Source organism: Drosophila persimilis, unplaced genomic scaffold, assembly GCF_003286085.1.
Source record: "Drosophila persimilis strain 14011-0111.01,24,50 unplaced genomic scaffold, DperRS2 tig00000000-arrow-pilon, whole genome shotgun sequence".
NCBI classification, from domain to species: Eukaryota; Metazoa; Arthropoda; class Insecta; order Diptera; family Drosophilidae; genus Drosophila; species Drosophila persimilis.
Window position 1 is genome coordinate 12,012,222 of NW_020825288.1, and position 25,436 is coordinate 12,037,657.

General features: G+C 44.1%; 1 protein-coding gene across 1 annotated transcript in view; it reads left to right on the plus strand.

The window, feature by feature from the left end:
- The window catches only part of LOC6588054 (polypyrimidine tract-binding protein 1), a 151,161-nt gene that overhangs the window by 55,830 nt on the left and 69,895 nt on the right, over positions 1-25,436 (plus strand). The window contains exons 4-5 of the mRNA XM_026990999.1: positions 14,359-15,146; positions 15,216-15,306. Of these exons, the coding sequence (XP_026846800.1) occupies positions 14,359-15,146; positions 15,216-15,306 (879 nt within the window). The remainder of the gene's footprint in view (positions 1-14,358; positions 15,147-15,215; positions 15,307-25,436) is intronic.

Genomic DNA, 25,436 nt, shown 5'->3' on the forward strand with positions numbered 1-25,436 from the left:
AGTCGATTCTCTCTCTATCTCTCTCTCGGTGGCAATGGCAGCACCGATACGACGGCGGAATCTCAAAAATGCAGACCTCAGACTCTTGAAATTCTGCATCCTCTGGCAGTGCCCCATGGCAGTGTGGCAGTGGCAGTGGCAGGCTGTGGCTCAGACGGCTGCTGCTGCTGCTGATGATGAAGCTGTTGTGGTCGCTGCAGTGCCTCATCTCCTGTTGCTGCTTCTGCTCTCTCTCTCTCTTTCGATGCCACAAAATGCCTGTCGCTGGGCAAAGTTGCCAAACTTGTTTCATTTGCGGTCCAAATATAATTGCGACGGCGTCGGGACTCCGATTCACGTTTTATTTTTTCTTCCAGCCCCAGCCCCACAGCCCCCCACGCACCCCCTGGCTCTCCCTTGCTCCCTTTTGGCTCCCTTTTCCGCTTGGATGTTGGCTGCCCTTTTTGGCTGGAATTTCGTTATTGAAAATGTTTCATGAGATTGGATTGAATTTGGGTTTGGGCTTCGCTGGGAATCGAAATCGAAATCAGAGCACCTGAAATGCAATGCACTGGGTCAAGGGTGGCGGTGGCAAGCAGCCAAATGAGGCATCAATGAGGCAGCAGCCAAAACAAAAATGTCAAGGGTGCGGAGGGGGTCTCCTCCACCGCCAAAAGAATAACGTTCAGACAGCGCGGGGGTTCATGGTCAACTGAATGCATGGCGTTGCATCTTCATGTTGCATGCTCCAGTGAACTGTAGCACAAGATTAGCGGCGCTGTGCAATTATCTTGTTGAAGATGCCATGACACGATCGGGGTAGAATCTATGCAGATCGTCGGGCAGATCGTCGGGCAGATGATGGGTTCTCAAGGGAAAAGTGCATTTGCCTCCGCCCCCCATTCGGTGGGGCAATAAATTCCAGTTAAAATACACCGAAAGACAGGCCCCGGCACTCGCTATAATTCTATTGCCATGTGTCTTGTGGGGTTTGGGACTGGGACTGGGACTGGGGGCCAAGGCGACAAATTCCAGCCGCGACTTATGGCCAGAAGCAGCAGCAGCAGCAGGCGAAAGGAATGCCACGAGGAGCGGCGAGGGGCAGCCAGTCAGCCAAGTTAAGCTCAAGACAAAGTCATGGCCCGAAGAAGACCTGAAGATGGTAGAAGGCACCAGCACAGACCCTGGTCAGAGGCTTGCAACTTGCATCCATCTTTGTGTGTGTGTGTGTGTGTGTGTGTGCGGAGTTGCATGCAATTTTGCCGTTTATGCCATTTGCAATAAGAACAAGCGACGGCGGGAACCAACGACCAAGAGAGGCAGATAAAAATAGCTAGAAAATAAGGCAAAAACTTCCACTAAGAAGAAGGTTCGAGTCTCAAAATAATCAGACTAAAAGATACCCTGGAAAAGTGATTGCAACCTCTCGCTCGCTTGTGCTCTCTCTCTCTCTCTCTCTCGCTCTCTCTCTCTGTCCCAGTGTGGCTTAGCAGTAAAGTTTGTGGGAAATAAATTTACAAATTAAAAAAAAAAAAAAATAATTAACAAAATTTTAGAATAAAATATAAAAAAATATACACTAATATTTAAAAAAAAATATAAAATGAATATAAAAATTTTACAAATTTTTAAAAAAAATATACAAATATTACAAAAATCAAATAAAAATAAAAATACATAATTTCAAAAAAATCAAATAATGCACTTTTTTATGTCGTTTATTATCCCGCGTTTATTATTATTATACCGTAACTATTAAAACTATTTAATTATTAAAATGTTTTATTAAATTTGTAATAATTTGGTACCAATAATAATAATAAATCTAATTAAAATATAAACAAATAAATGAAATTAAAAAATATTCCAAATCTAATAATAAAGAAATGAAAACAAAACTTATAAAAACAAAGAGAAAATACAATTAAAATTAAAAAATATAATTAAAAAATTAAAAAATATAATTAAAAAATTAAAAAATATAATTAAAAAATAAAAAAATATAATTAAAAAATTAAAAAAAAAAAAAATTATAGTAAGAAGGAACCTTTGTATTTAGCTTATTCTGTGTGTCATAATTGAATGCAATTTTGATGCGATTGCTGTTAATTTTTTGAAGAAAGATAGACCATAGACCATAGCCAGCTTTATTTGTGGCATTTATATCTGAAGTATCTTGTATGATATATCCATCCCCTATCCCTTAAGTGCCTTCGATCTGTGAAACGTGGCAGACTCCTCTTTAAAATGGGAATACCCTTTACTTGCTGCTGCCTCAGCCTCTGCCTCAGCCTCTGTTGCTGCTGTTGCCGAAGAAATATTCGAGTGAATTAAAATGTGGCAAGTTGACTGTTTCGTGCTTTGTGTTGTTGCTTCGTTGGCTCCCTCTCCATCGCCCTCGCCCTCTCCCTGTCCCTGTCCCTCCTGGTCCGTTCTTTCGTTCATTCGTTGGTGGGTCGCCAGATTCGCTTGGCTTGGCTCTTGGCTCTCGACTTGGACTTGGAGTCGCGACTCCGACTCCGACTGCGACTGCGACTAGTAAATGCTGTTACCGCATATTTCTCTCCTAAAAAACATTGCAAGTTGAAGTTGAATGTCGTCTGCGGCACCATGGCGGGGTTGTTGCTTGTTGCTTGTTGCACTTGAATTGCCAAAGTCAACGGCACTGCGAGATGGGGGAGGGGGAGAGAGGGACTGGCTCTGTGGATCCACTGTCTCGCTGCTGCTGGGTCCAGGTCCAGAGCCAGCGACAACGTAGCCGAGATTGAGATTCATTGCCTGTTGCATGCCTGAGCCGTTCGACTAACTGCCGCTGTTGCTGCCCCACAACGCTGCCTCTCACGTTGGCTAGCAAAATTATGCGCACATGCACATAAAGATACAATACTTATATACAGATATATGTGCTTATAGATACAGACATATATATATATACATATATATATATAGGTACTTCTCCGTCTGTGTCTGGAGTGGCATGAAAACTGCATTCTGCTGCTTGCTTGTGTGTGGCTGTACTTGGTCAACTTGTTGCCGGCAACATTGTTGCCATCCAGTATTTTGGAGCCCATCCTATGCCCCTCCTCGATCCCGGGACCAGAATTATCAGATTGCATAGCCAATTGAACAGAGTTTTATATGCACTTTGGCCATTTTTGGCCAACATTTTTTCTTTTTACAGCTTAATCAATATTTAGGCCTCCTGCTCTGAGTTTTTATGCTTTTTAGGCGTTTTTTATGCTCTTTGCAGGTAAGCTGCGTTTTACATTTCTTTTATGTGGCTGTTGTTGTTGTTGTTGCTTCCACTACCAACAACAAAAACAAAGGCAAAGAGATCGGTAGGGCGGGGGGTGCGGGGGGCACAGAACAAACGGAAAATCATTTAACGAGCCAGGATTAGATTGGAACGGAGGCGCATATTGTTTTATATATCGAACCTCGAACCCTAACAGCCCCATGCCACATGCCCCATGCCCCGTGCCCCCGTGCCCCCGTGGAAAGTTGCCAACAAATTGCGCGTAAATCCCATAAACCGTTTACAACTACAACAGCTCGTCGGCGTCATCGATGACGATGCCATAGCTTTGGAGCTCTCTCATGTTGATGCAACAATAACAAAGCGATTTTTATGCACAGACTCGCTCTGTCTCTCTCTCTCTCTCTCTCGCGACAGTTTTAATGCTACTAAAAAGCGAGAATGGTGGCGTGGAGGGGGGTGGGGGGGGGGGGGGGAGGCTGACAAAGCTAAAACCATACCGTACCGTACCTCACGGTTTACGGACTAAACTCAAGGATAAAGGTTCTTAAAAACACAACAACAACAAAAGCGGGATAAACAGAAATTGCCGCTAAATGAAATTTATTTTTATTAGTGAAAAACTCATGGCCCCCGCTCTCTAACCGATTTGCATGGCGAAGTGCATTTAGGGGATTTTTTTTTCCACGTGAGCGAGTGTTTTTTTATGTCAATCCTGATTGTGAGCTTTAATTTCAAGTGGAGGATATGCCCCAAAAAATAGTAATTTTATCATTTAATATTTTATCAACTAAATGGTAGATAAAACAGGATAGGTTTATGCCTATAAAAAGGGATTTTTGCATATTATCATTAATAAATATTACTACCGCTTCCTGCGACTGTTCTCCTCATTACCAAAAATATCAAGATGTGCTCGAGTCTCTTCAAAAACAATCTTTGGGGGACCCCTCTAGACATTGGGGGTGGAGACTGCGTCTCATGAAGATTTACTCTCCTGAAAACCGTAGGATTTGCCCAGGAAAGCCTCTTTTTCTCCTCAAACTTCATTCTGGTCTCTCAGTCTTATTAGTACTAGGCATTACTTTCTCCCTCTTCGTTTTCGACTCTGTATTTTCAACTACCTCTGAACATAATTTTTGCCCTTATTACAATACATATTTTATTTGTTTTCCTTTGACACTTGTGCTTCAATCTTAAATGTGGAGACTATTGGCTTTTCTCTGACCTAAATTTGGCCATGGCAGCTATTTGAGACTATAATCTCTCCCACTGTGTCAGAGTAAATGCCTCAGTCAGTTCGAGTACTTATTTAACATGTAATTTTTACTTTAAATTTGAACTGAACTTTGTTAAACTTTAAACAATAAACGATACAAACCAGTAGGAATTTGTTTCATAAAGATTAACGTGCCTCAACACTACGATATCCGGCAAACATTTTTTTAATTTAATTTAATTTGTTTATTTTATTTAAATATCGCCCATTTCTATTTTTTATTTCTTTTACTGGAAGATTGAAAGTCTACGGATATTATAGGAGTATTTGGGATAAAATACTAACACTGTAGTTGTACATACAAATATGTTAGTTATTTAGCACGTTGTTTAATGTAGAAGCTAGTGTTCCTAGTGTTAGATTTGAATTAAATAGAAGCGACACACTTGAAACCAAATATTGAGGTTTTGGCGCAAATTTTGGCCATGAAAAGAAACTATTCTTGGTTATAGTTTAACGGTGTTTTTTTTTCTTTCTGTTATGTCAAAAATATTAGCTGTGTTGTGAAACGGTTTTGTGGAAAAAATAATATAGTTTAAAAAAAATATATAGATTTTTCAAAATTTTTTTAATGAGCGTATATTTAAAAATTGTTTTGTATTTTTAAAAAATAGGTTTCGTATATTTCAAATTTTTTAATTAGTGCACATATATTTTATTTAATTTCATAATTTCTTTAAAAGGTGTATACCGTAATGTGTGCTGAAAAGAACTAAATATATTATTTTAGAATTACATATTATTAATTGGGAGTGCGGTTTCTCTACCTTTGTTTTAGAAGTCTTTTGTAGGACTCTTTAGAAATTAAATGAAAGCATATTTACCTTAAGTGGTTAAAAAACTATGTATTATATATCCATTAATACCACTATTAACAATCAAAATCGGGAATCTTTTGAATAAAATCTTGTTTTTCAGCAGAAAAATCTCTGGTTTTTGGTAACTGCCCTTTAATATATCAGTAGAAATGGTCTAGAAAACCTTCAGTCATAAAAAGTCTCCTTTTTTTTCCCTAAAAGAAAGTAAAATCATAAATCGTAAATGTTTACCCTTAGCTTTATTGCCATTAAAATCCACCCAAGCGAACCGGCGAATATTCCCGGTCTCAACTCCAGCCGCAAGCGACCGTCAAAGTTTCATTAACATGTTTATTCCCATTTGATTAGTTCAATTAAAGCTTCGAGCGAGAACTTTGACGACACAAGTTGTGGGCTGTGGGTTCTAGAAGGGAGTTCTCGGGGGGAGTTCTGGAGCTGATTATGGGGCCCATCAAGTCCTAGCGGAACAACAAGTTGATAATGTCTTAACTGTTGCTCCTTCCACGCGTCCTGTGAGGCTTAACAGAAAGCTCTAGCCGAAGGAGCTTTCGCTTAACAGCCACTGTAAAAAAAACTACCCCTCTTAGCATACGGAGCGTACTACCCCTTACAACAAAGTTCTGCTACAGCTGTTGTATACACCCCTCCGTGAGGGGGTGGGTGGGCCACCCACTCGCACACTCGCACACACCCACAGACACACTCATAGACAATGGCCATTCGCATACCTACGCACAAATTTGCACCTTGGCGTCATGCGCGCTGCCCGCATTCGGAGTCTCGTGTTTCGCCGACCATCGGCACTCGGCCCAGTGACGTTCGGCAGCAGGGCGCCCTCGTGCTCGTGGCTGGTGGCTGGTGGCTGGTGGCTCGTGCGTTTTCCGTACTTCGGCATTTGGGCAGCGGGCTGCTGCCTCTGCCGCTGTTGCTGCTGCGACCGCCTCTATTGGGGATTGGGGGTGGTGGCCACGATGATGCTCACCTGAAAGCAGCCGACGAAGCTCTCGTTCCTTGTCGTGTGTTTCGTGTGTGTGTGTGTGCGTGTGCCACCCCATTTCCACCCCCCTGGCGCGCATTTCCGAAGCAGGTGTAACAATTATTATTTTCTCGTTGATTTTGCCATCGCTGCCCGCCTGACGTCGTCGTCGTCGTCGTTTTGCCTTTTTTCGCTTTTCCAACCCCTGCGCCTCCACTTTTTGTGGCCCCTTGCTACCTCCCCCCCTCCCCCTTCCCCTCCCCCGCCTAGCGCTTTCGCTCTTTCTCTCTCTCTCATTCTCTGTCCCTCAATCTCTTGCTCTTGTGCACCCTTAGCGGGCAGCGGACTCGCTCGCACCACCTGGAGGAGGGGGCGCGCACGCATGGCGCATGCATTTGCTATCTCACATGGGGGAGCCCACCTATGTGTGTGTCCGAGTGTATCTGTGGGTGTGTGTGTGTGTGTGTGTGTGTGTGTGTGCCAGTAATGTTACTGCAACAATAGCCATTACAACAGCAGCAGGAACAGAAGCAGAAGCAGCAGCAGCACAGGTTGTGTGTCCTCTCGTGTGATTTGGCACGAAGGTGAAAGCATAAGCATCCATGCCGCCCCCCACTCAAGCCACGATCCTCGAAAGTCTTATACTCTAATACTTATACGAGTATAACAGCGCTATAGGAAACTCGTTGAATACGAATCATCCATGAACATTCTGAGAATAATGACCGAAAGGCAATTGATAATTGCGCGCACCTGAGGAAGAGGGAAAGGGGGAGAGAGAGACCAAGATCAAGATCAAGCCAGGCCTAAAACCAACCAAGAATGTGTCCGAAGCGAAACAGCAGAGAAGAAGAATCAAAGAAGAGGCAACACTGAAATCAGAAACCGGCAGGTAACCAAACAACAGCTGAGAGCGAGAGCCAGTGCGAGAGCGAGAGCGGCAGAGGGAGTGAGAGCCAAAGGCAGGGGCACAGTGTTCTACGTGCTGCTCCGAAGGCATTCCTCCGCTTTTCGGAGTCGCTGCCCGCAGGAGAAATGCTGCCGATGCCGATGTCGATGTCGATGCCGATGCCGAAGTCGAAGCCGACGCCACGGGGCCGAGAGCATCCCCGGGTGGGTTCGGGGCGGACGACGACTCGGTTTGGTCGGTTCTTCGGTCGGTCGGTCGGTCGGTCGGTGTCGTTGTCGTTGTCGGTCGGGCGTCCGGTTCTCTGGGCCTTTCCACTGTTGCTTTATTTTGGTTAACACGCGTCGCTGCCGCTGCTGCTGCCTCGGCTGGCGTCGACGCAACAGATTCAATCTGACGGAGGCAGCGACGTTGCGCTGCTGCCGCTGCCGCTACCGCTGCTGCTGCTGCTGCTGCTCTTGCTGCTGCTGCTGACGACGACTCCGAAACAAAAAGGTATATTACCTTAGAATGCCAGTCGTTCTTACTTCAGTCTTCGTACAGTCTTTGCTTTAACCCGTTCCAACTCTGTCCGCCGTTCGTTCGTACGCTCTCGCTAGCAGCAGGCCCCGTTGTGCGCTCCATAGGAACTCACACACCATACACTACAGTAGAACAGCAACAGCAGCAGCAGCAGCGGTCGCTTCTTCGTCTGTGTTCCACCACCACCACCACCACCACACCATCATCATCATCATTATTATCATCATCAGCAGCAGTAGCCGGGAGTCGAAGTAGCCGTAACCGTAGCCGTATCTCCTCTGTTGCCGTCGCAGTCGCCGTCGTCGTCGTCGCAGCCAGCGCATCCACTACTACATTCACATTCATAACATCACAAACCAACCACCACCTCCGCTACCGTTGACGTTGCCGCCGCTGCCACCATCATCATCTCTTCTACTTCTACCACCACCACCACCACCGCTGCCGCCGCCGCCGCCGCCGTCGCCGCCGACGACAAGAACAAGAACAACAGTAACAGCAGTAGCAGCAGCAGCAGCACCCACTCACACGCACGCACACAATCGGGCGCACGGGAGTCTCTCCTCTCCACTCACTCACGAAAATTTCAATATCCAAATCAAAGTCGAGTTCAAATCGAAAACAGCCGCAACACCAGCAACAACGTACATCGCACACAGCACGCGGATAATGATAAAAAGAAAATAGCGAACGCCGCCGATACGCCGATACGCCAAGACCCAAAAAAAAAACACCTCCAAGTCCAAATCCAAATCCAAATCCAAGTCTAAGACCAGCACCCAGTCGACGATATCCGGATCAGTCAGTAGTAGCATCCCCAACGAAATAGTCAGCCAATTTAAACCCCGGAAACGAAACGCGTAACTCTCGAACAAGACGCTCAACTCGATGCTAAAAAGCTAAAACAATCAGTTTCAACAATTTAAACAATTATTAAAACAGTTCTTGCCGGTCTTCAATCTTTCGCTCGCCTCTCGCCCTCCTCTCGTTCCGTGGAGTAGTTTTCACTTTTTTGCGCGTGTGACTTAAAACTTTCAACCAAAATTAAAACACAAAAAAAAACTCTTCGTATCTGAAATCTGAATCTTCAGTGTATATTCTCGCACCTCGCTCTACTACACTACACAACAACAACAAATGTAAGCAAAAAAGAAAAAACAAAAAACAAAAAACAAAAAAACAAAAAATGAGTAAAGAAAAAACCAAAATTATTAAAAAGAAATATTTTGTGCTCACAAACACACACACACACACACACGCACACACTCGTAAAGAAGAAATGTTGAAAATAACAATAAAACGAAACCAGAAAGAATAAAAAGCCAAAGCCAAAGCCAAAGCCAAAGAATTGCCAAGCAAAAGTTCGTTGCTCGAGACTGTCTTGCTCTCTCCCTCTCACCTCGAGTCCGATCCCCATTAATGATATTCTCATCATTTCTTATACGCCACTCACTCCTCCTCTCTTTCTCTCTCTGCTTCTGCTTCTGCTTCTCTGTTGGTCTGGCAATAGGCCCGACTGAGCATATAGCCGGCAAAACACACACGGCAGGGCCCAGAGCCAGGGCCAACAAAGAAACACGTTTTCGGTGAACGAAGAGAACGTGAAGCAAAACACGATAACGAAACAAAACCACAAAAAAGAAACAAAAATACACAAAAAACAGGCAAAAAACAAAAAAAAAAAAAGAGCACACGTAGCGCGTCGTCGGGGGCGCTCTTCCTTGAGAGCCCAGAGCCCAGAGGCCAGAACCCGATGCCATAAAACCTTATGGGCCAACGTTCCAATAGGCCGCACAGAGCCAGAGCCACTGACTCTCTCGGCCACTTGTCGCTGGCTCTTTTGGCTTTGCCTCTAAGTACGCTTCCGAATAATTCCCGTAGTTTATTTTTATTGTTGTAATTACACGTCTCTCCACGGGTCGCTCCGCTGGGGAGAGCGCGCGGGGGCAGTGGGGGGGTGGGGGGGCAAGGAGCCCAAGAATTTCAGCCCACGCGGCATTTCTCGCACGGCGAAACTCTTCTTTCTGGCCGCTTGGCAACGCCGCTGTCTGTCTGCCTGCCCCCGGAGTTGCTTCTATTTTTTTTTTTGCGCCAGCCAAAAGTGTGACTCAATTACAACAGCAACAAAAATACAAAAAAAAAAATATATGGAAACCGGTAAAGGTAAAGAAATTTTTGTGCGTGTGTTAATCAAAGAGAAAGAGAAACAGGAGAGAGAGGGAAAGAGAACGCTGTGCTGTGCTCTAATCTGTTCAATTCTTTCACAAAAACAAAAAAACAAAAAAAAAAACGTGTTTTATTCCCCAAAATAAAAAATAAAATCACCCAAAAACACTTGAAGCTCACACATAAAAAAAACACACTCACACACACACACACAAGAGCCAGGGCACAAAATATTCCAAAACGCGAAATATTGCAACCTTTTTGTTTTGCTTTTGTTCCAGAGCCATAATTACAAGATCCGCCACAACAACAACAACAACAAACAACAACAATAAACAGCATAACAATCTCCAATAACAGATAAACGAATAAATACAAAAAAATCGCCAAGCAAATCAAAATAAATATAAAAAAAAAACCGCAACAAAAAACTCGAAAACTGAAAAAAGAAAAATTTAACAAACCATCACTTCATCTCCTACTTGAACGACTCTCTGACTCGACACTCGATTGGTAATAAGAGCAAATTATTATTAAATATTCATGCCCATTGTGTCTCCCCCTCCCCCCCCCCCCCCCGTTTTGTGTTTTGTTTCTTATTTTGTGCATTTTATAATTGTTCGTTATTTAATTGTTGCCCATTTTACTTTTTTTTTTTGTTTTTTGTTTGTGAGTCATTTTGGGTTTTTTGAATTGGCAAAAATAAAAGGAAAAACACTCGAAAATTCGGGGCATAAATTGGATCAAAATTGATTTGGACAGCTTTTCATTTCGAAATGGAGTTCATTTAATTTATATTTGTTAAACGTATTTCCTCGCATCAAATTTAATCACACTTTAAAAAATTTCTGTCGTTTCTTTGGCCGGAAGCAGAAATAGAAAACAGAAAACTGACAAACAGCCAAAGGAAATAAATCAGCTTAAAGAAAAGTAAAAGGCCCAAAAGCGAAAAGAATCTCTTGGTATTTTTCTAAAAGCCCCAAAGTACCCCTTCCCGAACCCCCGACCCCCGACCCATCGCTACCCCACCATCAAAGCATTACAGAACAAAAAAAAAAAAATAAATAACGGCACAAAATAAGAAACAAAACGCAAGAGAGAAAAAAGTGGCAAATTGTTGCTAGAATCAGAAGAATTTCCCATAAAAACCAGAGAGAGAGAGCAGTATTTAAAAAAAGTATATAAAAAATTGAAGATTTGCAAAAGATATTTACAAAAAAAAAAACAAAAACAAAAAGATCCTGTTGAGACAAACAAAAAAATAATTGTGAATTTTATATAAATTTATATATCCATATATCTATATAAATATATATATTTACGTGTGTGTTTGGTTGTTAATTTTGAGCGTAATTTAAAAGTGGTGCCAGGGGGGAAAATCAATTAGGAAAAGGTGATAAGCAGGTCAAAGGGTAAACAGAACAGAGAGAGGCCACCCGCTCCCCCCAAGGAAAGGTTGTTGAATTGAAAATTAAGTATAGATGTATTTACAAGAAGCGAAATAGCGACATATCAGCATCAAAGAAAGCTAAACGAAAGGAAAACCAAGGGAAAAGGAAAAGCAATCGGCAAGCAAAAGATGAGGAGAATCAAACAGAGGAAGTAGAAATCAAAAGAAATAGCTAAATAAATATTGATATTACAGAAATAGCAGCCCCAGAAGACCCCAATCCCCCCCCCGCCTGCAGAACATAAGTGTCTAAGGGATAAAGGATACAAGACAGTCAATTTGTAAACCATAAGCAAGCAGCGTCAATCAGAGAACTCTCACAGCACCAGAGGGAGAGTACCAAGCAATCAATCAAACAATCAAATCAAATCAAATCACAAGAAGAGATTTTTATCCTAGAATTCCTAGCATATTTAAGGGTTAAGGGTTAAGGGCTAAGAGGGGGTAAGTTTTAAAGGGATCGCCGGGTCAAATCAAATGCCTCGATCGACAAGAGTACGCGTTTTGACAATCACACGAAATTAGCGTATTTCATATATACACATCGGATCGGATATATGTACCCCATATATATGATCAATATATATATATATCTATATCTATATACATTTTCTACAACTGTATCTGTAGGATACTATATTTATAAAGAACTTTTATGCTAGCTTTAGCACAATCTAATCAAATCGAATCGATCTAACGATCCAACCTCGTGCGAAACCTTTTACTATATACTACGACAATCTCTCTCCCTCAAACAATCAATCTAACAATCAATCTTAACAATCTCCGAAGAACGGTTTTCATAACTTTATAGATCTCTAAAACCCCACACAAACAAATAATCGAAACCTCCTCCAGTAGTGATATACGATATAGGAAAACACACACACACCCACACACACACACACACACAAACAATTTGTACTAGAAGATACATACGCTTAAGATACGCTCAAAATCCAATCGAAAACCGTAGATGCATAGCAAAAGTTGTTAGCGTTTATTTCTCTGGTGTGTCCTGTTGTCCGGCACGGGGATTCTCTCACTCGAATCGTAGCAACAATTTGCGTAAGGCTTTAGGAAACCAATTGGCATTCAAATAAAAACCAAATATATATCAAATATATACAATATATACAATATATATATATATCTAATCATATTTAAACAGAAACAAAAAAGTAACACCAGAGCTCATATCCAATCCCTACACATCCTGTGCTAAGAGTCCTGTCCCAAAAGCCTCAAGAAATTACCAAAAAAAAAAATAAACACAACAACAAATCATCAAAAAAACTAATCGAAACGGGCCAAGAAAATTAATTAAACAAACAAACAAACAAACAACAACAACAAAGAAAAGTGCACAAAAAACCAAAAAAACAGAATCAGCCGAGATATTTTTTAATCAAGATTTGTTGCCAATAAAATCTGTCATCATTGCCGCGTTAACAGAAACCACGGCGTCAGCAGCGATTGCAGCGCTAAGTATCAGCAGCAGCTCTCAAGCATCGCTAGCCGTTAACGCCTCCACGACCACGCCCCTAGCGAACGCACCGCCGGTGGCACCTCCATCAGCGACTGCGTCAGCGTCTCCAGCAGCAGCAGCAGCGGCAGTTGGAGTCCCTGCCACCACACCGGCAGCAGCAGCAGCAGCAGCAGCAGTGTCGCCGCTAACGGTAAAGAGCGAAATCGCCACATCCGATTCAGCAGCCGAGTCCGAGTCCTCCCCTATACAAGATTTAATCATGGTAAGCGCCGCCCAAAATCAAATCCAAATCAAAATCAAAATCAAGAATCCAAGAAACAAATCCGAAAGAATACCAAAAGAATACCGCAAAATTAATACCAAGAAAAAGAAAAAAAAATACCAATATAGAAAGTGAAAATCTCTGAGAGACGCAAGACGTTTTGAGTTTGTCCTTAAAGCCATACCATACCATGCCCCATGCACCACATGGGATTTGCTCAGTCTATGAATAACTAAATATACTATATATAACCATCCATCCATCCATATATAAAGATACCACTGCAAAATACTGCAAAATTAATAATACCGAATTGTACAGTTTATGCAAAAAGCCAACTACTTGCTATATTCCTCTAGTCTTAACCAAGTTTTTCTTTTTTTGGTTGGTTACATCTCTCACTCTCTCTATCTCTCTCTCACTCTGCTGATGTCTTTACTATAATCTCTCTCCCTCTCTCTGTTCCTCTTCGAAAGACGGTGTCAATGGTTTTGGGATCTTAATTTTAAGTTTTGAATATTGTAAAATACTTGCTTTTGATTGGTTTTTTTTGTGGGTCGTGGGTTTAAGAACTAGTTTAAGTTTTGTTTTAATGATCTCTCTCTCTCTCTCTTTCGTGCCTTTCTTCTGTAAATAGTTTTTAGTTTTATGTTCTGTTGCCAGCCCAAAAGCCATTGACATTCAAACGATGCTAAAAGCTGAAACTTTCTCGACTTCTACTCAAGAATTCTTACAGTCTCTCTCTCTCTCTCTCTCTCCCTGTCTCTCTTTATGTCTATCTCTCACTACTGTTCTACTGTTCCAATTGTAGATTTATCTATCCACTCGTAGCGCTCGCTAAACTCGCTATCCACTGCCAAACCTCGAATCACTTCCTGTAGTCTCTCTCTCTCTCTCTCTCTCTCTCTCTCCCCTTCTCTCTTACTCGCTCTCTCTTGTTACCCCCTCCCTGCCCACAGAAACCATTTATAATTTTAACAGAAATCTTAGGTAACCTCCGACCTCGTTCGCGCCACCAAACCACAGAAAATACTAAAAAAATACTGACTGAAACGAGGAACAAATATTTTCAGTTCATTTTTTGTGTTTTTTGTAGAAATGAAATTTTGTTTGCTTTTGAGTCCATGAATTTTTTGTGTTTTTGCCAATTCAAAAAATAAAAACTGAAAACCAGAAAAATACCAAACAAAAATACCAAACAAAAAATACCACAAATAATCTGAATAGAGCAAAAACCCTTCACACCACGCACAGCAAATGCAATTGTTGCACGCACCGCCGTCCACGCATCCGCATCCACATCCGCATCTGCAGCATCCGGCGGCAGCCGCGACTGCAGCAGCCACCTATCAGGCCTACCCCACGCCGGCCATGCAGACCAGCATCGTTGCCGTCCACCAGCAGCACCAACAGCAGCAGCAGCAGCACCAGCAGCAGCAGCACCAGCAGCAGGCGGCCGTCTTCCATCAGCAGGTGGCGGTGGCCCAGGCCCAGGCCCAAGCCCAAGCCCAAGCCCAAGCCCAAGCGCAGCATCAACAGCAGCTCCAGCAGCAGTACCACTACCAGGCACAGGCCCAAGCCCAGGCACAGGCACAGGCACAGGCCATGCTGCAGACGTACATGCAACTGCAGGTGAACAACGTGAGTGTGGCCGCTGCACCGGCCACGCCCACCAAGTACCAGGCCGGGACCCAGGCTGTGGGGGCGGCAGCGGCAGCGGCAGCGCCACAGTTCTTTGCGGCGCCGAGCACGCCGCTCACGATCATACCGGCTGGGGCGGCGGCAGTGGCCGCCTCGGCGATGTTTGCCACGGCCGCCACGCCCACGTCCGCAGCAACGACACCGACCAACAATGTAAATAATACAGTTAATCTATCAGCCGTAACTAGAACTACTACCACTACTACTAAGCAGCCGCCTGCGGCTGCGGCTGCTGGCATCTGGGGCGCCGGCCTCGGCCTTGGCCCCGGCCCCGGCCGCGGCGGTGGTGCGCCCGTGCCCGTGCCCGTGCCCGTGCCCCTGCCCCTGCTCTCGCTGCTGGGGCCGGGACCACTGCAGGCATCGCCATCGGCGGGCGGGGCCGTGGGCCGTGGCGCCACGGGATGCAGCAGCGCCAGCAGCGCCAGCAGCGGCTGCAGTTCTGCATCTTCTGATTGTTCTATGCCATCGCCAACTTCACTACACTTATCTTCTCCTAAAAAGGTTTGTGTGTTCACTAAAAAAAAAACCAAAACTAAGAAAAGAAAATGATCTCTCACTCCCTCTCTTTGGGAGTCTTTTTTTTCCCGCCAGTCATTTTCGTATCAAAGAAAAAGTAGCATTACTCTCTCTCTCTCTGTCTCTCTTTCCCTCACTCTGTATCTGTATCTATATCTATATCTATTTCTTACTATATCTTGTATCTTTCTATCTGGAACTGAAGCTTTTGCCTGCCATCCATATTTGTTGTAAATGCTGTAGATACATTTCTTCCATCATTCCATCCGTAGATACATTGCTGTTGTTCTTGCTGTTGTTGTTGTTGTAATTTGTTGTACATTTCTCTCGCCCCTGCCACACCCCCCGCCCCTTTTTGTTAATTACTGATATCCGAGACGTATCTTTAAGTGCGGATACCGTTAAGCTAGTGTCTAAGATATACGCCACTTACCAGTAGATTTTATAATTATATATTTATTCATCACATAATAAATGCCACACCCATCCCATTCGTCCTCCTCGAAGGAGGAGTCGATTAAACGCCAATTAAATGAAATTATATATGAATATTCGAATACCGTGGATCCTTCTTCAGGCTGGATTCCTTCTTTCTGGCCCCACGCGCCACGTCCTTCGGGTTCAATGGCTCGTAGTAAAATATTGTGCAACCTCGTGGCATACCAATGAGTCTTTGCCTCTGCCTCTGCCTCTGTCTCTGTCTCTGCCTCTGCTTGTGCCTCCCTTTTTTGTATCGGGCCTGTACGTATTCTGAGGGATTTTGAGGGTCTAAAAGCAGGACTTTGTTGCACCAAAAACGTACTGCGGGGTTTATTATGCCGCATTTTATCAGTCATAACTATCGCGCGTTCCAGGGGGCGAGCATTAACCGCCATTGTTTGGCTAGCACTTACGCTTTGTCCTGCCCGAGGACTCCTCCATGCCTCCTACTGCTGCTGCTCCTGCTGCTCCTGCTGCTGGCCACATGTGTCGGACCATATTGATTAGTTGGCGTTGAAAATGTCACTGCAATTTGTTGGCCGTCGACCAGAGACCAAAGAGAGACAGAGAGGAGAGCGGGAGAACTGCAGGCGCCAGAAGGCGAGCAAAAAGTGTGGCAGCTCCTGCCTTGTTTTTTTTTTTTCCTGTTTCTGGCCCCGACTCGGAGTCGTAGTCGTAGTCGGACTAGTTTTTAGTTGTATTTCCCCAGTTGTGTGGTCGCGGCGGTGTCCTCCACGTGTGATGTATTGTGCCCCCAAACCCCCCCCCCCACCACGTATATCCTGTGTTTCATGTGTCCTGCGCGTGTGTGTGTGGGGGTTTCTGCTTTGTTTGTGGAACGCAATCGGACGGGCGGCCACATTTAGTATCGATTTATCCGCTGCCCCAGACAGCTGCACGAGTGTTAGACGCTGCAATTACCCCCCGTATTAATGTTTAAACTGTACTTAAATGACTCTATTATGGCCCTGCCACACACTCCTTCCCCCCTCCACCCCACCATTGACGTTAAATTATCTGTAATTGATTTTGTTTAACATACGCCCCGCCGCGCCTACATTTGGCACCCCCGCCCATGGCACATCCATTAGCCCCGATTTGCCTCAGTAAAATGTTGATTTTTGCATTATTTTTGTGGAATATTTCTGCCATCCATTAAATGCATTCGGACATGGAAATATTCCCACATTTCTGTGTGTAATTATAATTGTTATTGAGGTATTTCCTTGTTTGCTTCAACAAAATACCACAGACACAAAAATTGCAATTGTAATGCGCTGTGAAAAATCATATTTAAATTTATTAATAAAACAGCAGCAGGTGGTGGCGTGGGGGGGGGGGGGGGGGGCGCTCCCTTTCCGGAACATGTGTATTTTTTGTCAACAGGCAACTGCCTAAGCAAATACCGGATGAAATAGAGCCTCCCACACTCCGGTGGATCCTTGGGGGGGGGGATACAAACAACCGCCAAAGGTGCTAATAAAGCCCCCGCAAAACCGCAGATAAATAAGGATATTGACAGAGCCACAGAGTGAGACATAAAAGATTCAACGCGGAGCGCGGAGGGTAAATAGAAAATGTTTTCAAATTAGGAAAATCTGCGTCGAGGAAAAAGCAATTCAAATAAACATATTAGCGGTGGCGGTGGCGGTGGTGGGGCATTGGGGGACGGGGCGTCCGCCTTTGAAGTGTCGTCTGCGTGGGGCACAGAGTGGGAGTTCTAATAAGCCGGGATTCTCCGCTCTCGGGCCAACTTACAGGCGCACAAATAAATAAAGTTTTTAAATTTGAAAAAATTCATCAAACTTTCAAGCCAGCGTCCAAGTCAAACAAACAAGCGCCACTAGAAACCGAGGGGGTCAGGGGTCAACAAAATAATAATATAAAAAATATTACATTAATCCGTAATCGAAAAACTTGAACACGGATACGGATACGGATACGGACCGGGACCGGGACCGGACCCGGACATGGGGAGCCAACACGGCGGCAAAGTTTTGCCCCTTCGCGCCCTGGAAATTTTTTTGTTTTTGTATATTAAGCGATTTACAAAAAAAAAAAAAAGAAAGTGTTTTCCTTGCACAGAATTTTCAATTATTTTCGGGGTCCGGCAATAAAACAATTTGAAATTTAAATGCAGGCCGGAGACCTGCCAGGAGGAAAAAGTATGTCAAGAAATGGGACAAGCAATATGTTGTCCCCCCCCCTCAAAAAAAGAACAAGAGCAGGGGTGTAGAGGGGTGTAGAGGGGGGTGGCAGCGGGGGAGAGCTGCCATCAAACTGAGATGAGAAAATAAAATTCAATAAACTCTTGTTAAGCACGGAGCAGAAGCGACAGCAGGGACAGCAGGGTAGGTGGGTGTTGGGGGGCAGCAGGACACAGCAAGGACAACGTTTTAAATATTGACAGCTCCCAAAAGGAGCCTTCCTGCCACTCGATGACGAGGCTGTCGAGTAAATAGATAAATCAACCCTAGAGACATGTACACCGAGCACACATTTTTGCATTGATCAAATGATGCTTTCGATGGGGGACCAGGCATTGTGATGGTCGCAGTCTTACCCTGCTTCAGAGAAATATGCCCCATTCGCAGACCTTCTCTCGGAGGCATAAATCTCGCAGCCATCCAGGCAGTCGATGGACCTGCTAGTGTATGCAATGCTTCGCCTTTTACCGGCTCGATGGGTCCTTGTCTTGGGGATTATGAATTTGCTTCATTCTTTTCGAATCGATTTCCATAGCATACTTTTTGGGGCCACAGAAGTCTGTCCCTCTGTAGGTCTGGGGCTCTCACAATTGCGCTAATCAGACAGGACTTGGATCTCCGATTTCCTTGGCTTGCGTTTCGATGAGGATGTGGTGACTCAACCCCAGCCCCCCCCCCCCCCAGCCCCCGCCACCCCCCGCGGTGTCTGCCTGTCGCTGACAAACAAATTAAAAAGTTATGACTAAAAACGTTTCTCGCCCGCTGCCCGGCAAATGAAATGAAATGCTGTACGTGCACCCTCCACCCCGCTCCGCTCCACCCCGCTCCGGCGCGGCGGCTCCGCTCTGCTTTCTGTTCTGTGCTCGAGAAAATGCCGTTGGCTAAATTTAAATTGCTTTTGTTGCGCTTTTGTAGTTGGCTGCACTTGCGATGTTCCTTCAGAGGCTTTCCATCTCCTGCTCCCCCCGCCTCCCCCTCCTGTTGCTGCCGCTGATGATGATTTTCCTTTTTGCGCGCAAGTTTTCTTTGTTGTTTGCACAAATAGTTTTTTGTCGCCTGCCCGCCTGCCCGCCCGCCCGCTGGACGATTTTCCTTTTTGAATAGCAGGCGGCGCGTGAACAGAAAAAAAAAAACAAAATGGAAGAAGATTTTCCAAAACTAAATCACAGCAAAAGAAGCAAAAGAAATGCACGGAGTACTCGTAAGTTTTTGCAGTTAAACGTCCGGGGCTAAGCGCATTAAATCCGAAAGTTCCGCCTCCTCCTCCGCCTCCTCCTCCGCCTCCGCCTCCTCCTCCTTTTTTTTTCGCGGACAGAACTTTGGAAATCATTAAAAGCTTAAACGAGAGTGAGAGAACCACCGAGAGCCAGAGCTCAGGAGTATGAATATGAATATGAATATGAATATGAATATTGAATGTGTGGCTGACGGCAGGAAGGACTCCCTGACTGACTGACTGGCAAGCCATTAAAACCAAACACGCTGTGCGGCTAGGGCACCCCCTTCAGCCCCCCTTCCCCCCCTGAGCCAACTTATGGGGTTGTAACTTTGGCTTTTACGAGCACACAAAATGTTTGCCCTCCAGTGCACTAATCCGGCATGAGCACACGTGGAGTCCTGGGCGGGCACTCACTCAAACTCAAACTAGAAACGACAGAAAACTAACTTATTAATATGCAATGCACACTTTGTTGCTGTATTAATTGCAATATTAAATTTCCACTAATACTCGCTTAGCAGAAGGTCTAGTCGTGCCACACACAATCCACTCTGCCACTGCCACTGCCACTGCCACACTCTGCCGTCTACCCCGTAACAAAAAAGTTGTGCCGCAACTTTTGGCGGAGTAAAAGTGAGTTGAAAAACACCTAGAAACCAAGTAATTATTACATGTTTACGTGCGCCAGGGTCCGTCGTACACCCATGCCCCATGCCCCATGCCCCATGCCCCGTACCGTGTCCTGTCTGTGTGTCTGTGCTTCATTCGGCATGCGGCACGAGTGCGCTGAAAAGCGATACTAATGTGAAGTTTCGCCTGCTGCCTGCTGCCTGCTGGCTGCCACGAAATGAACTCAATTTGCTACGTTTTGCATTACCAACCCCCACTCCCTCCGCCCGCACCACTGCCGCAAAAGCTGGCGCGCGGACATCATTTCCATATGCGGCAGGTCCTCCCGTGCAGCGTTTCGGTTTCGCTTGCCCGCAGCTTGATGTGTGTGGCGGAGGAAAATGCTGCGTCTGGCAGCTGGAAATTGCACTGAACAAATGCACCCACCAAAAAAAAAGGAAGCATATAAATAAATGCTTAAAAGGTGTGCATCAGTGAGCCGCAGGAGCAAACGAGAGTCAGAGCCAGAAACAGAACCAGAGCCAGAGCCAGTGCCAGTGCCTGCCATCGATGCCACACATAATGTGGGCGCGAGTTTTGAAGTTAACCAAAAACGCACACACACTCCCCCCTCCCTGCCCGCCACACTCTTTGGGAGGAAAAGCACTGAAATTTAAATATTTCGACTTGGATTTAAGGACTTTATGGAATTTGCTGCGCGAGGCGAAAAAGTGAAAAGAAACGTTTTTTCACTTCGATTTTTTAGAAGTATTTTTCGCTTTGAAAATAAACATATTTTATTTCCCAAATAAATATATTTTATATTTAATTATTCAAATGATTACATTTATTCTATATTTAAATTAAAGATACATATTTTATATTCAAAATAAATATATTTTTTTTATATTAAATAATTATTTTTATATATAAATTAAATAATTTGATAGAAATATATTTGGTGGATTAATTTCATACATAAAATAAATATATTTGATTTTTCAATGATTCAAAATTCAATTATAAATATGAATATAATCTATATAGAAATAAAATATTTTCTATATTTGAAAGAAATATTTTCTAAATTTAAATGAAGTATTTTCTATATTTCAATTAAATATTTTCTATATTTATATAAAATATTTTCTTATTTAAATAGAATATTTCATATTTAAAATGAATATATTTATTATTTTATCAAAATATATTTATATCTAAATTAAATATATTTCATATTTAAATCATATATATTTCATTGTTCAATAATTAAATATTTGATTATTAAAATGAATATATTTTATATTTTGATTAAATATATTTTATACTTAAACGAAATATTTTTTTGCATAAAATTAATAAATACATTATCTTAAATTAAAAATTTCTGCATCGGAATTAAATCATTTTATACATTTATTTTAATTTTAATATATGTATTTCCCACAAATTGAATATGTTATATTTATTTTAAGGTGTTTTATATTAAGATTAAATCTTGTTTAATACATTTATGTTTGAATCAAAGTGACTGCCATTTAATTCCACTATTTCTGATTCAAATCTAAATATGGATGTGCCTCATTTTTCCCTCAGTGCACAGACACTGCCACTGCCACTGGCACTGCCACTGGCACTCGCACTCGCTCTGTGGCAAGCAATCTGTGCGGCCGGGAGTCGAGTGGAGTGGAGTCGAGTGCAGGTGATTTCATTAACTAGAGTTTGAGCAAATAGCGAGCAGGAGGCATCCTTTTTTGGGCGAGTGGTAAAATTAATTTGTTGAAAATAAGTTTGTGGCGGGTGAAAAGTTTCCATCTTTCATGCGTTGGCCGGGCGAAGGATGATGAAGGACGACGATGGGAGTCCTTGTTCTGCCTTGAAGGCTGATTAATATCTGCACAGACACAGACACAGGCAGAGGCAGAGGCAGAGAGACACCCCTTTCTGTCCCTCGCTCTCTTGTCTAATTATTATTATAAGAGGCGACTGACGACTGAAGACAGAATATGTGTGTCGCGGTGCCTGAATTATGCAGAAACTTTTATGCACTCCTCCTCGTTCCTTGCCGCTGGGCCTCTGAGAGGCATAGAATATTTTATGGGCAGCATAAACACATGCTAATCACTAATTTGTGGCAACACTCTGATGAGGCAGGCAGGCACCGGCTCTTGATTAAATGCAGGCCCCAACAATTGTCACCTTTTTGTCGGGGGAATCAACATGGAATTTTCCGCTAAATGCAAATGCCGGAGAGACGCAGACTTTTGATGAGTTGTGCAATTTCCAGCAGGAAAATAGAAAACAAAAAAAATGCCAAAAGCCATTGTCGCCTTTTTGCCTTTTAAGCGATTTTCCCCTCCCCCTGACCGACTGCGGAAAAGCCAAGGACTGCTCTTGATTGTCTGTGTAAATGCGGTGCCAATTTTTTATGCTCATAAATGCAGACATCAGGCCAGAGAGAAGGACGCCCAGGACGCCCGGGCGCCACTTTCAAGTCAAGTTCATTGTATTTGCAAGGACCTGCCCCCTGCCCCCGGCCCCCGGCCCCCCTCCTGGCATATTTTCTTGCTGTTTCATCATTTTCATCAACAGACATTTGCCTCATACGTTCGTGCCACGTTCCGTTTGCTCCTTTATTCATTCGTTTCGTCACTCGACGAAAAAAAACCTTTGGCCCGAGTTCACTCCACGCTCTCTGTGTCCTTTTGTCCAGGTTCTCCTGCCTCAAAAACGTTAACAGTATTTTCCAGCAGCATTTTCGAGACAGTTTGTCATAATTCCAGGGAATCTCCTACGAAGCTTCCTGCTGCTCCTCCTCCTCCGCCTCCTCCTCCCCCTCCGCCTCCTCCTGCTGCTTTTTTCTTGGACTTTTCAGTCGACGTTCTCTGACGTTTTATTGTGTCAACATGACAAATCGTCAAGTGTCAGCAGGGGGGCAGGGCGGGACAGTGCCAGGGGTCTTTCTTTATTTAATTTCTTAGGACTTTAATGGGTTAAATGGCCATACCCCTGACTCTCAATTTATGACGTGCACCTTTTATTTATTTACATTTTTTTTTTCTATCCCAAAATTGTTTCAGTTCCGATCAGCCCGGGCCATAAATTCCCTACTTTTTGTGGCTATGCAAATTTATGAGTATTCTCATTTCGATCAATTTACTTGCTGCCCTTGCAGTAGGCCGGCATCTGCCCCATTCCATCCATCAGATATGTATATGTGACTGGACTTGTATTTATGCCCTTTACAGACAGAGAGAGAGAAATAAGGAGAGCTTCGAAAAATTTATTCATTGAAGTTTTTACAGTCAACTAGACACACCTCCTCAATGCGGTTAGCTCGGGCCATCATCTCTCTCTAGGTCTCTCTCTTTCTCTTTCTCTTTCTCTGTCTCTGTAATCATTCATACTTCATCAAGTTGAACCCCGGACTATGGTTCTATGGCTCCTCCATTCAGCATTCAGCAGCATTCGGAATACAGCTTTTCTGGTCTCCTTGTGCTGTGCGCCTTTTGGCTTCATTGCTATGCAAACTGCTCCCAATGGCCACGTTTAATGGTCAAGTGTGTAAAATTGCATAGCAAATCGTTGCCCCCAGGATGGGGGGGGGGGGGGGGAAACGCCCCCTCGTAGATAAACATCTTTGCCATCTGTTTTTTTTCTTTCGGTTTTTTGTTCCTGTGGTTCCTTGCTTGAAGTGATTTACCACTTGGGCGACGAATACGGATAGTGTATCTGTTTTGGGGTCCACAAATTAGCTGGCAAATTGTTTCTGGGCTCTCGATCAAGGCCATAAATGTTGGATATGGAATATTGAGACATTCGGAACCAGAAACTGTGCCATCAATCAATTTGGCCGGGGCTCTCTCTTATGGTTGATTTCATTATAATTTCGATTTGCATAGCCGAGAGTCCCCTGCCACACTGGTCGCCGGGGACTACTCTGCTCTCTGCTCTCCGTCTCGGGAGTGTATCAATTTTGGACCCAGAACCTCCTCGCATTTCATTAGCCTGTCAACATTTGTGTTGGCTCTGCAGCTGCCCAAAGTCTTTGACACTTCAGCCTGCGGCGTTTGCCCCCCAGAATTGTAGTTGCCATAGATGCCACACCACCACCCTCCTCCTCCTCCTCCTCCTCCAATTGTTGCTTTTGTATGCCTTAAATAGTTTAACTGCTTAGCGGGGTGGCTGGGCGGGGGGTGGGGAGTCCTGGTTGCTATGCAAATCAATTCTCTGCCACTCTGTCTGTGCCTTGTATTTGCCCGCTGCTCGTCTCGTCCTCTCTCTATGGGAAACACAAGTTCATTAGGCGACTCATCAACGGCAGCAGCCATCCATCCATCTGGCTGCTGTTTAGCCAACTTTATGCTTAGGCCCAGGCCCAGGCCTAGGCCCAGGCGGCTTTTGAACTTTGATACCCCTCCTCTGCAGGAGAGGGGGGGGGAGCGGTCCTTTGTTGTTGTGTTGTGCCTGTCGCTCGGTTAATTTGTTTTAATTGCCATAAACTGCTGCTGGAGTTGCTGCCGCCTTCTGATTTGATATTCATGTAAATTTTAAAGGCGCTTAAAGCACACACAATGGCAGGTCCTGGCCCCCTTCCAGGTAGCACATCCTTTTTCTGAACAAAAGAAAATAAAGGGAAATCATAAATTTTGCCCAGCAGCCATAAAAATGTAGAAAAACCCAAAAGCAAATATGCAATACGTATAGGATTTTTTTTTTCTGTTTTTTGTGCTTTTGCTATCGATATGGCCAAAATCTAAAGCCAAGGAGGAGGTGGAGGAGTCCTAGACAAAAGGGAACACAAGAATCCAAGGCACGTGGTGCACAAACGGGCGAACATATAGACTTATCTGCAAAAATGTTATTAAGGGGACATGCAACAGATTTTTTTTGTTGGTCGGTGCCCCAGGGCCAGACAACAGCCAACAACAGGCAGCCAATTAGGCCAATACCAAAATCGGTGGGGACCCCCGCTCTTTCGGTGTATCTGTGGCGGGAAAACTGGTTAACTGTTGCTGCCACTTGGCAGGCAGCCAGCCAGCCAGACATGGCCTTTATGGCAGTTTAATAGGCAGCTAGCTAGAAGGGGGGGTGCTGTGAGGAGGGTGCTGTGAGGGGGGGTGATAGATAGGCAAACGCATTAAGCAAATCGTAAATGTTCCAAGTTTCTTCTATTTTTTTTTTTCGGCGCATTGCTTTCTCGAACACCACTTAACGCAAATTATGTTGATATAGCCAAGGACCCACCAAAGAGAGAGAGGGAGAGAGGGATATAGAGAGGGTGTGTGGGTGTGGAGGAGTGCAAGGAACTTTCTTTCTTGCCAAAACCCCAAAGAAAAGCACACACTCGCACACTGGCAGACACTTTTCCATAACTTGTTGTTGTTCTTTCCTCCACCCCCTCCACCCCCTCCACTGCCCAACGCAAAGTCGTTGAGCGTTAAAAGCAAACCCCGAAAATGTTGTGCAACTTTTTGTGGCACAGTGCGTTGTGTGTTGTTAGAACAAGTTAATGTAAAAGTATTTTTATGCTTTGAAAAACATTTGCCAAGCCAAAAATTATAAAGAAAATAATGAACGAAGAAGAAGCTCGAAGGAGA